This window comes from Corvus kubaryi, unplaced genomic scaffold (assembly GCF_017639235.1).
Source record: "Corvus kubaryi isolate FWS band 111438036 unplaced genomic scaffold, C.kubaryi_AGA036_p1.0 136, whole genome shotgun sequence".
NCBI classification, from domain to species: Eukaryota; Metazoa; Chordata; class Aves; order Passeriformes; family Corvidae; genus Corvus; species Corvus kubaryi.
Genome location: NW_024580670.1, coordinates 9,488,609 through 9,500,755, shown reverse-complemented (window position 1 = coordinate 9,500,755; position 12,147 = coordinate 9,488,609). Strand labels below are relative to the sequence as shown.

Sequence of the window (12,147 nt, the reverse complement as noted above, 5' to 3'; positions counted from 1 at the left end):
CCACCTGGTTCATTTTACCCCCAGATTTAGGGAGGGAAAACAATTTTCTCAAGTTAGGTTCATGCTTTAGGGTTTCTGATGCCAGGGAGAGGACAAAGTCAGTCTCACTACATCCCTTCAGGCAGTACAAAATGATTCAGAAACCATAAATTACCTCTGTATTTCCAACTCCAACATCTTTGCTTTCAGAAGAGACATGCTTGCATCAGAGCTGAAGACAAGCTCCATGCAGCACATTCAGCTGCAACAAGCAAAGCTACAGCATGCAACAAAGTACCTGAATATTGCACTCAGTTAGAAATATAAAACCCCATCCATCCTGGAAAGACTGGTGCCAGTATTTGATGTCTGCCCTTTGTAAAGGTGTCCTTCTATACACGTCTACCTACTCTTTTGCAGAAATGAAATACATTTTTTTTTATACTTTACAGTAATAGTGAATTGCTCACCCCAGGTATCTAAAACAGGAGTTAGCAGCTGACTGAAATGGCAGATTTCTAGAAGGAGCTGAAATATTTATTAGACAAGGTAATAGTAGATTATATAGGAGGTGGGGCAATAGCAGTGATCCCACCACATTCATCAGAGTCCCTTGCCCCCATCTTCCCTCCCAGCACCCTATTCACCATTGCTGAATGCCCAGACCATTCACGAATTGATCCTGGAAAATAAAGAGCTACATTTAAATTTTATTTTTTAAAAAGACAAAACAGCTCAGCAATATCTGAGGCGCCATAAGAACAGCCCCTGTGCCAATCTTCCAGGTGGAGAAGGAGAAGGCAGCCTGAAGGGTACTCTCCAGTGGTCACAGGGAAAAATTCTTTACAGAGAAGCAAAGATATATTTCACAAATCAAAGCAATTAAGTTTGCGTGCAACGGTTTGGATTTGTAAAACCACTTTCAAAGTAGCACATGAAACTGTTAATGATATTAAAGATACTTAAAGAAAATCAGATTAAACAAAAGTAAACTACTGGACAAGGGAGGAAAAAAAAATACAGACAAGGCTCACTCACCAAAGTCTGACTGCAAATCCTTTTTCAGTCCACAAAGCATGTCTGCTGTTATCTATCAAATCATTCAACTAACTGTAAGAGCCGCTCCGTTCTCTCTCCCTGCCTGCGCTGGAATCCCTTCCCAGCCAGTCCGGGCTACCTCCCACCGCCGAGCGCGGCTGCAGCGCACACGCGGCTCCCGCACTTCCCGGCAGCGAGATCGAACACAAATCTTCCGGGGCTCTCCAGTTTGCGAGGACTCAGAAATGTGGCAATCCTTTAGGAAGAAATATCTTTACACGGCTGTTTAACGTGCGGGTCGCCAGTCCTGCGCAGAAATAGGAAAATGAAGGGTATGGGGGGTTTTTTATGAGGTCCTGAAAATCCCGTGCTAGTTCTTTCGGCTCCACTGGCCATCAGGCATTGCCAAGCAAAAGTTGGAAGCGCAGTGATTAACCGGAACAGCTGGTTGAAGGGGAGGCAGCCACTGAACCCTGACGCTCCGGCAGATGCAGCAAATGTCGAGCGGGCACTTCATTCCCGGCGGAATTCCACCCCGCGCCCCGCCGGCGGAGAGCGGGCATCATCCCGTCGAGATGTGCTGGCCCCTTCCTGCCCGAGCCCCTCGGTGGCTTTCAGGGGCATTTCAGACGGGGGGTGGGGGAATAAAGAAAGAGACGGGAGGAGGGCGGGCCGGTGGTGCTGCGGCGGAGGCAGCGCTGCCCCCGCGCCGCGCTCAGCGCCAGAACTTGGGCAGCAGCCCCCGAGTTGCAGCAGCAGCAGCAGCAGCGGGGCTGAGCACAAGAAGAGGCTGCGACTGCAGTGTTGCCTGACACACTTTCCTCTCCCCCACCCCCTCTTGGCAAGTGCTTGCAGAGCCTCCAGCACCTTTCAAGGCAATGTCAAGCTGCTGTCAAAGCATTACACTGCCTCCCAAACACACGCACACGGTGCTCGTAAGGGAATATGAGGCTGCAGTCTTGTGTCCTCCGTACAGCATTTGCTGAAAACTCGGTTTAACCCTTTCTTAGGAAGGGCGGAGGAATCAGCACGGGCAAAATGCATGCAAGTCCTGTGTTGAGATTTTGGCTAGAGGAGGCTTTGGGGGCAGTGCTGGGAGCCAGCTGGTCACAGGGAGTTTGGCACCCCAGGACAAGATGCTGCATGGCTTCCCTCGAAACTGCTGGTCCCGCACTGTGGGGGGGATAGGGCACTGTCCTAGGAAGAAATGGTTGCAGTAAACCAGTGCCTCCTTCCTTCACTACTAAAATGGAAAAGTTGGCTGACTTATGTTGAAGACCCAGAGCATGCAGGGTATGCCAGCGCCCTGGCCATGGGGCTGTAAGGGTGTGCACAGGGTCAGTCCTCCAGCACTGTGCAGGTCCCCTCCTCAGCCAAGCCGTGAGATGCAAACTGTGCCAACCAGCTCATGGCAATGTTCTCCATAGTCACCCTATTGCCTTGAGAACTACTGTCATCTATTACAGCAAGATTATACCTACGAACAGTGAAGAGAGATCAAGACATGCATGGACTAAGGCAAAAAAGGCATCTACATTTTTGTATGAGGGTCCAGTCATGGTTGATACTGCTACTAGATTTGTCTGAAGGTGGCCAAGAGGTTAAAAATTTAGAAGGAAGCTCATGGAGAGGCAGCAAGGTTAAGTCTTTTTTCCTTAGGAAAGAAACCAGGTTAAATCAAGAGGACCTAAACACATCTGAATGTGCCAGCAGGAAATTTTTACAGACCTGGGGACCCTAAGTCTGCACGGAGGAGGATAACTGGGTTTCAGCCTAATGCCAGAGTTCTTGTTCAGATTGAAATGCAGCAGCATCTCTATTGTGGTTCCAACTCAGCTGTTTCATGAGTGGACAACTTATACAAAAGCAATAAAATTACTAAGTAATAAAAAACTACTCACAAAAGAGATATTTTGGTCCATAATTTGTTTAAAAGAAGTTGTTCAGTCTGACAATAGACTTAATTAGCAATTGAGGCAAAATTTATAATTAGAAATCTTTTCACACAGCTATTAATGCTTTTGCTGCAGAGAAATTTCATCTTAAAGGAAAAAACATCGCCAGTCGCACCACAAATACAAGAAGCTGCTAATTTGAGAATAGCCCATTGCTTTGGATGCCATGAAACGGATGTTTCCAAAATGGTGTTTTAAAGAAAAACCAAAAACAATTGTTTGTGTTTACACCACCATAAAATTCTTCCCAGAATATCTGCTGCACGAAGAAAGTGTGTGAGAAGACAGGTCTAATACACAGTTGAAGCTTCTTGTTTTTGTGGATGAGAACTGGCTGGAGCTGCGCCATTCCTCTGATGCTGGTGGAGAAGGAAGAGGCATTTGGGCATTTCAAGCCCAGGACTGCTGGTGGCATTCGTTGAGCTGCTTGGCAAGACACCAGTGCACCAGGAGCCTGAAGAGGATAAAGATGTTTACTTTATGGTTTCTGGCCAAAATCCACAAACACAACACTTTCTTCATGTTTCAGGTGGCACTATATTAAAACCAGTTGAAGTGAACAGCTTAAGTTTCTAATGGGGAAGGGAAAGGATACACCACACACCCCAACAAAACAAGGCAGCCCAAAAACAAATGGTATAGCATCAAAACGTGTAGGTGTCATAAGAGCATGAGGCATCAACCTGAACTATGGTGACAAACTCGAGGAAGAGTATGTAGAGCTCTAATTTTTCAGGAACAATCTGTGCATTGTCCTGTACCTTCTTGACATAAACTTTAAGCTTGTGTGCTCAGAATTAGCAGCTTTCCAAAAATGCTCTTGCAATATCAACTACATACAAGCCTCACCTACGAATGTATGGTTTTAAAAAGAAGTTGATTTTGTGGAGGTGGGATGTTTAAAAAGTCTTTTCACAGGAAAAAAAAAGAAAAGAAAAAAATCTCAGTTCTGTTTTTTTGGCATATTCTGATCTCCTATTACCATCCCAGGAGGAAAGAGGGTTTAGGGAATGCTTTCTTGCACCCTCCCCTGCCCGCTTCACTATAAAATGCTCAAGGAGAAAGACAGCACAGGCTGAGGACAGTCCATGGCTGGAGAGCTTCTGGGTGGTCCCTACTGGAAACATCCATCCATGCAGCCTCGTGGCTCTCATCCATACAACTGAAGTGGTGATGCCAGTGAATAAGCCACCACTCTAGAGAAATGGGCATTTACTTTTCTCAGGAACAGGCTGACCTTTGAGTAAAATTCATGTGTTGTAAGTAAGGAGTATCTACCCTTCCATGCACAGACATGTACTAGTGCTCGGCTTAGCATTTCTTGTACCCAACACATCCTGTCCTGCTCAGGAGCCTCATACATCTCTCCCCAGAGCTGCCTTACAAATCCTCCCAGAACCTCGGTGGGAGTGATGCTGCAAACCTTACATGGCCTAAATTGGTTGGGACGACATTTACAGAATACATTTTTATGCAAACAAGACAAGGAGTACAGCAGAGGGAAGATCACAGGCTATTCAGAATATCCATTATTTAGTCCAATGTTTGATGGGTATTTGTAACCATTACTTATTTAAGCACATCCAAAAGGATCCTTGTCAGAAGTCACAGGACTGTGGAACACTCACACAAGATCCTGACATGAACCATTTAGCGCGGAACATGCTCTGAGCTGTAGAGAACATGGAGAGAATCTTACATCACTCCACATTAGGAAGCCTCAGGAGAATCTCTGAAGACAGCTGAATGAACATAATGAACAGTGAGCCACAGAAAACGATGAGGAAAAACCCCCAACCACATGCACTTACAGAGCACAGAGAAACTCCAAAGTTGCAACCGCATATGAAATGATATTAATAGCAACAGAAATTGCTTTGGGTTAAGGAAGATTCAGAAGAGACTGACACAGATGCTTTCTACTTTTTTTAAATTCAGATGTTAAATTAAGATTTTCCTTTGCCATCTCCTTCTTTTCATCCTACTTCTTCCATTTAATAATACACGCCTGCACATCAGGGTCTCCCTGGGGCTGGGGACTCATCTTCCTGCGCATCCACCCTCTCAAGGCTTGTTTCTGGCACAGCAGACCCAGTGCTTCCAGTTGTCTTACTGGGAAAGATGGTTTTTACTGGGAATTCTAACCATCTCTGCACAAAATCAAGAAGCTTGGACAGCCTGAACCCTTCCTTGATTGATTTTTGGTTGCAACAGGCAGGGCAGAGGAGGAGGGACAAAAGGATGACCCATCACTCTCTTGGTGGAAGAGACTTCACAGCTGATTACCCAGCTACCCACTGGCTGCATATTTGCTCCATTGCATCTGCTCCAATTTTACATAGTTGTGCTTATTTAGAAACCCCAGACAACTGCATATCAGCCTCAGGCCTCATCTCTGGTCTAAGCAGATGCCCTGATTTTTACATACAACCCCAAAATGCAATGCACCGTTTCATCAATATATTTTTATGGCAAATGGAGAAGGGACTTGAAAAAAAAAATCTTTAAGGAAAAGGCTATTAAAACAGCTTAATAATGGAGCCAGAGGAAGAAGCCCTTTATTGTTCTTTTCTTTAAGTGCAAATTCCACCAGCCAGTCCTAAACATTAATTTATTACGGGTAATGAACACTGAAAGATAAATTAACCCATCCAGTAAGCAATTAGAACCCTTGCTGCACACACACATGCAGAGCACTGAGACAGAGAGCGCTGCTAAGGGTACTTCCAAGACCCCCATCCATTCTCTCCACCACCAGAGCACAACACAATGGTTCTTGCACATTTTTCTGGGTAATCAGACTAGGACACTATGGAGTTGGGGACCCCAGTGCTGATAAGAGAAACAGTGAAAGACAAATAGGCTGCAGCAAAGTACAAGGTCCTTTATTCCCCAGCCAGCTCTAATGATACAAAAGAGCTCGTTCAGGGACCTTGTTAGCAAAGGTCAGCCCAACAAAAACGAATCTTGGCTTTATGATGATTTTTTAAGCCAAATGGAGATGAGCTTGACAAGACACAGCAATAAGCAATACAGCAGGAGGTTAATGATCCACCAGCAACCACCAGCTCTGCCAGGGCAAGGTGGGAGTTTATGACCTGGTCCAAAAAGGAGCAGAGCTCTGGAAGTTGCATGCACAGCATCTGAAAGTGGGTTCAACACTTTCAGGTAGAGCATATTTCTCCCATTTATCTCTACTTCTTGGCTTTATGTACAGAACAAGCATTTTTTTCTGGGCAAAATACACCACCCCATTTGGGGATTCTCCTAATTGGTTTTACTTTTTACCCCCCTCAAATCTTTCACAGCTGGCTGATATCCCACAGCCTTGTGACACTGGTAAAATCCTCAAGCATGTGTATGGTTGGAGGAACCATGCAGAGACAGAAACCGAGAGCAGCGCCATACCTCTGGAGGAAAAAAAATGCCTGATAGCTCCCATCTTCCCAGCTTTTAGTAATCCATGCACTGGAACAACACAAATTTGTTGACAGCAAAAACAAATGGGGGGCAAGTAAGCACCTAAACTTTTCAGTGATGGGACTGATTTCCAGTTTTAAGGTCATTAAACTGCTCCAATCTACAGCGAGCGCATGGCAGCTGCACTTGGCACTTCAATATCTGCACCAGTGGCTGCCCTGAAAGGGCCTGTTCATGATCACTCCTCTTCAGCAAAAATGCTGTTTCTTCTTTATATTTTATTCATGTCACCAAGAATGAAAATAGTGATGGGTCTGTTAGCAGCTGGCCAGTATCCACCTTCCTTCCACACAATGGGTGGGCAATTTAGGTGAAGCAAGCTCCAACACAATCGAAATACAGATGAGAGAAAGCATTCTGTCACAGACCTTTGGATATAGAGAGAAAACAGGAAACTGGCACTGCAGCCCTCCAAGAATAGGACACAACCCTAGAGCTCAATCAGCCCAAAGGATGGCAGGAAGCAGAGGTATGATGTGTGGATGGGGCTGCAAAGCACATCAGCATCCCTGAACCCCTTACTATGTTACATGCCACAAGAGCTCAGGTCTTTGCAATAGTAGGGACTGAAGACTTCTTCCTCTTGATCCAAAAGGACCCAGTGCTTGAGCCCAAACAAAGGACCCTTCTAGTAGCAGGGATGTGGCCATGCCACATCTCACCCCAAAAGACAGAGAGGCAATGCGACAGCCTGAAGGACCGGTCTTAGTCAGCATCCAACTCCATTCCTGCCTGTGGAAAGAAAAACCTCTGCATCTTCCCCTTAAAGGCTTTTTCTTGGCTCTGGTCTCTTCAGAGGCAATGCTGCCAATGCAGATGGAAAAATAAGCAAGTGGGTCATCAGTCTTATCCGTTGTCACACAGTTTCCTTTCAATGAGTAGCAGTGTAACAATGCATTAACAATAAATGAAATGCCATGTTAACACTAATTTGCATAGTACAGAGCCACATTGCTCTGCTGCCTCTATTCTCTTTCCAAACTCTCCTGACCTGCATATGAAACGAGATGAAATTTAATTGCCGGGGCATTCAGCAGAATCACTGAATTCCTGCTTAATGAGGCTTCATGTGTACTCTGTTGCATCAGACACCTTCTCTCCAAGGTGCTGTATTAACTAGTTCAGATATAAAATATTTTCCAAGGCACATTTTCATATGCATTTCAACAAAGAAACAGCAGGAAAAGCACTGACTGCAAAAGACAATGTTAGTATCAGTAGCGTGATAAGGCCAGTGAAATCCCAAGAGCACCAAGCTGTATTCCTCAACCAAAAAAAGCTTTAATGGCTTTCATATATCCTCTAGCATGCTACCGTGCAGCATCTATGTTGTGCAACTCTTCTAGAAATGACAAGGCAAAGCTAGGTGAGACCTGGCCAAGGTCTGCATGGGAGACAGCCAAGAACTAGAAGCAATACCAATAATTTGGGTGACTCAGAAAAAGCACAGCCCATGTTGCACCCAGGCAGGAATCAGAGCTCCGGATGGTTTTGCATTCCGATATCTCAGTGAGCTCACTTCATTCAGAAGTCCTTGGCTGAGGAGCTACCTCATGCAAGGCACCTCAGCCTGCACGGACAAGCAGTTCCCTGAAAGGTCAGCTTCTCTCCTCTGTTTTTACTCAGACGTAGCACAGCCGCTACCAGCAGCACAGGCACGGCTGTGCTTCAGAGTCGCGCGTAGTGACCAAAGCCACCAAAGCAAGCGACATTAACTCGTGACAGCAGGGGGCACAAGGCAGTGCAGACAGGGGTGCCCAGCTGAGCGGGGACACAGGGCTGGACGAGGCCACGGGCTGGTGTGGGCTCCAGCCCCCAGCTCTCCGCCACGCTGGGTCGGCAGCACAGACCACGCCGAGCAGCACCAGTGCCACACTCAGCGGCGGCAGCAGGAGCGCGGGGGAGCCGGTCACAGACATGGCCCAAAGGCACCGCACCGCTCAGCCGGCAGCCTCCCAGCGCGGGGTGAAACCAGGTCAGGCTCCCCTCACGAAGGCTCCCGGCTCTCCCCAGCCGCCCCGAGGGGGGATGCGGCGCTCAGAAGTGCCGGAACACGCAGACGCCTTCCGACAGGGTTGATGCAGACTCGTGTTCTGGGGCGAGGTGTTTCCATCTGCTGGCCGGGCTCCCGCTCCAGCTTGCCAAGTTCTACCTCCCAGGCCGGGGCAAGGCAGAGCCACACACAGCTCCGGGTAACCCCCAAGTGTTGAGACCAGTGATTTATGAAGTATTTTGGCTTTAGAGTGTGCGGAGCTCCCTGGGGGACTGCAGATTGCTTGTTACTGCAGGTTTGCAAGATGGGATCAGCCTCCCTGCTCCCATCCTGTCTCCCCGGGAGCAGTTACAGCACGCTCACAGCGCTCTGTAAAGGTTTATCCTTTCACTCGTGCCTTACAGTAACCTATAAAATACTGCTTAGGCTCATCCCCAGCGTGGGTCCACACAACAACAGTGGATCCAGGGTAGCTGCAACAGGCCAATAGACCAACAACAAAGTCAGTTTCCCGTTTGCACTGTAAGGGGAGAGTGTGAGGATCAGGGTATGGCGTGAGGCAGTCCTAATTATCCCAGGGTAGCTAATTATAAAGGATGGAAATTGACAGAAATAAAGCCACATGGTCAATAATAGTATTTTTTTAAAGCTGGAAATTTTAGCCCATTATCTTTCCAGCTGAAAAGCTTTAATTGAAAATGGCTAATCTTCCAGTGGGTTCAGGAAGGGTTTACAAGCTAATTGCTCTCTTTTCTTTAGGATTAACACTTTGGTCTGTGAATAGGGGTGGAGGGCAGCAGATGTGCAGCCTTTACTCTCTTTAATCCAAATGCCCCACTGCCACAGATGCTCCCAATGCTGTGTGGTGGCATAATGGAATCACTTTCTTGCACATAAAGTGGCTGTTCTGAAATGAAATTACAGCTATCTATTAGGAAGGGAACAATAAATTTCCTCCACCATGCATCCCCATCACGAAAGACACAGCATTGGGCTGTAAAAATCCCTGATGGAAGTAAATCTTGCAGGAGAGAGAGCAGCTAACAGATGAATTTACCATTTTCCTTTTGTAACTGGTAGTCAGTGTCATTTGGACATGGGCAGAAAAGTCATTATCCCACAGAAGTCAGAACATCATCCCACAGACCTCAGGGTGGCTGGGACCTGCTGCTAAGCTCTAGGCTGGTAGAAGATTTAAAGGAGCCAGTTGGGAGAACAACTGCCTTCCATTTAAACAGAGAGAAATTAATTCTGCTAACCACAGTGCCAGCTACAACCTATCGCTCTCACACACTGCACATAAAGCTAACTGGGAATCTTGACTACTTGGACTAGATGGGATTTGCATTACATGAGAAAGAAGGGTTGGCTTGGTCCTGTGATCTCTCTGGGGGAGATGTACTTAAAGAAGGAGAGGAGGATCCCTAAAAGCAAAGGCAGAGTGAAGCCTATTTCTTAGAAAGGGGGGAGGGGAGAAAAAGTACATTCAAAGACATCTTAAAAGAACAAAATAAGGTTGTGGCCATTCAGCTCCTGCTGCTGCAGGGCAAGGAGGACCAAGTCCTTCTTCACATGAAATCTGCACTCCTGGTGCTCAGAAAACCAGGCATCTGGCACCTCCTAGCAAGATCCTGATTACCAGTCCCAAAGGGGTAACACACCTGTTAGCAAAGCAACTTCTCCTATTCCCATGATGAGATAAGGAAAGGCCACACCATTAGGAATAACAGTGTGTCAGCCCACCCTGCCCAGACTGGAGATTGGAAAAGCAACAGAGCACTTGGGCCCAAAAGGTATGGGGAGAAGAAAGAAGCATTTAGTGTTTGAATCAACAAGTCAAGCTAATGTTTTATGTCATAATATCTGAGCAGTGTTGTTCAGGAAGGCACTAGGGAAGGGATCCACCCCCGCCTATATGGGCTAACAGCATCACCAGGCTTCCCCTAGAATGGCCAAGGAGGACACGTTTGCCTAGAGAACAGTTCATCTTAAGTCCCTTGAATTAAGTTCCTAACTTTAGCAATCTGTAAACTAAAGAGAAGATTGATCTCTTTTGACAGAACAGCAAATACAGCTCAGTAACTGCTTCCCCTATCCGCCTCCCCCTAAACCCTAGAATTTTCTGCTGAATCACTACCAAAGACAACATACTCAAACCCAGGAAGGAAGCAGTGCAAACACCACCCATACAAGAGTGTCTCAGTCAAACCCATGGAAGCAAAAGACACAAGAGTCCAGGGAATGGGTACCAGACTCAGAAATTTCAAAAGCTCAGCTAGTTTTCAAAAACTGAATTTGTATAAAGTACAGCTCAATATTGCCTTTTCAAACCCTTCCTGGAACAGTCACGAAGTTGCTATCCTAATTCAAGCCTTTCATTAGGTAGTGAATTGGAATATTTAGTATTCAAATGAAGATGAATTGTTGCCAGTCAGAGCATCATCCTGCATTCAGCAGTGATCTTGATCTTGCAAGTATTTCCTCAACTAAGGGAGAAAATCCTCAGAGCAAGCAGATGACAGACACGCATATCATGAGCACATGACAGTATTAAAATCTAGAAGGATGCTGAGATACTAAAGGCATGGGTTAGGAGGGGATACTTTCAAAACTCTATTAACCCAGTGACCCAGTTTATGGGAAAGATGCCTTCTCATTTGTACCTTTTGATTACACATGAAGAAAGGCAGCAAGTGCACACTCTCTGCTACCTCAGCAGCTGTTCACATGCTGAAACGCAGTAGTTACTTGTGCAAAAAGGCATTCAAAGTTAGAGATTTGTTCATTATTGCTTTCCTGGGTGTTGTCTCTGGGACTCAAAGGCACAAAAATCCTGAAGAAGCTAACTCTCTAGAGCTACACCTCCTACTCCAAGAGTGTATTTCTGTGCAAGGGCCACTGGGAGCAATACTGAAAACCTTATTACTCCACAAAGATGAACACACAGAATCCAAGCCAGAATCAACACGGGATGAATTATGGTCAAGAAAACCGAGTTTTAAAGCTGTACATTTAGCAAAAAGATGCTTTGACTGTCTTCTTCTTTTCAATGAAAAAAAAAAAAAGAAGCACAGAGAAAATTATTTTCTGAAAGCTGTAAGAAGCACTGTGAATACCTAGTTTTGTAGTTTTGTAGTCTTGTGAACACCCACCTTGGCATTAGCTGACATCCCTGACATGCAGTTGCGGACCTACTGCAGAACAGAACTAACATTACAGAAGAGCTCCCTAGAAAAAGCTTTTCGTAATAGAAATATTCTGTCCAATTACTTACAGAGTAATCGCTTAAGAATATTTATTCTCCAAAATAAATTGTACTATAAACCACTTTTACTCGACTGTAAATTCATTTCTAAGAAGCAGCATAAGGCTTAGTAGGATGTGGAGATTTGAGTGAAAATTATGGGACTGCTTTCTTCATAGCTGAGAATGGATGCACATATGTCACAGGACAGACAACAGGAAAACAGGTCTTGATCAAAATGATCAGACAGAGCAGTGAAGCCTACAGAGGCTCTGAACCAACAAGCAACACCTGAGGGATGGGTCACAATGGGGACATTAAAGCTTCCTTGCAAGATTTCAGGTGCCCCCCTGCAGTAACCACACACTCCTGGAGACCACTGCATGCAGATGGTGCCCAGGTAAGACTGACTAACAACTACCTACATTTTATGTGGTGTTCCAAGGTAATTGAAAACT

At 45.8% G+C, this 12,147-nt stretch overlaps 1 protein-coding gene across 7 annotated transcripts in view; it reads right to left on the bottom strand.

Annotated features, from left to right (window-relative positions):
* Positions 1–12,147, bottom strand: part of GRIP2 (glutamate receptor interacting protein 2) — a 265,964-nt gene that overhangs the window by 80,756 nt on the left and 173,061 nt on the right. The window contains exon 1 of one of the 7 annotated variants that reach the window (XM_042016471.1): positions 1,018–1,779. The exons of the other annotated variants lie outside the window; for them this stretch is intronic. Within the exon in view, the coding sequence (XP_041872405.1) occupies positions 1,018–1,057 (40 nt within the window). The 5' untranslated portion in view covers positions 1,058–1,779. Of the gene's footprint in view, positions 1–1,017; positions 1,780–12,147 lie in introns of those variants that run through there. 7 annotated transcript variants of the gene reach the window in all.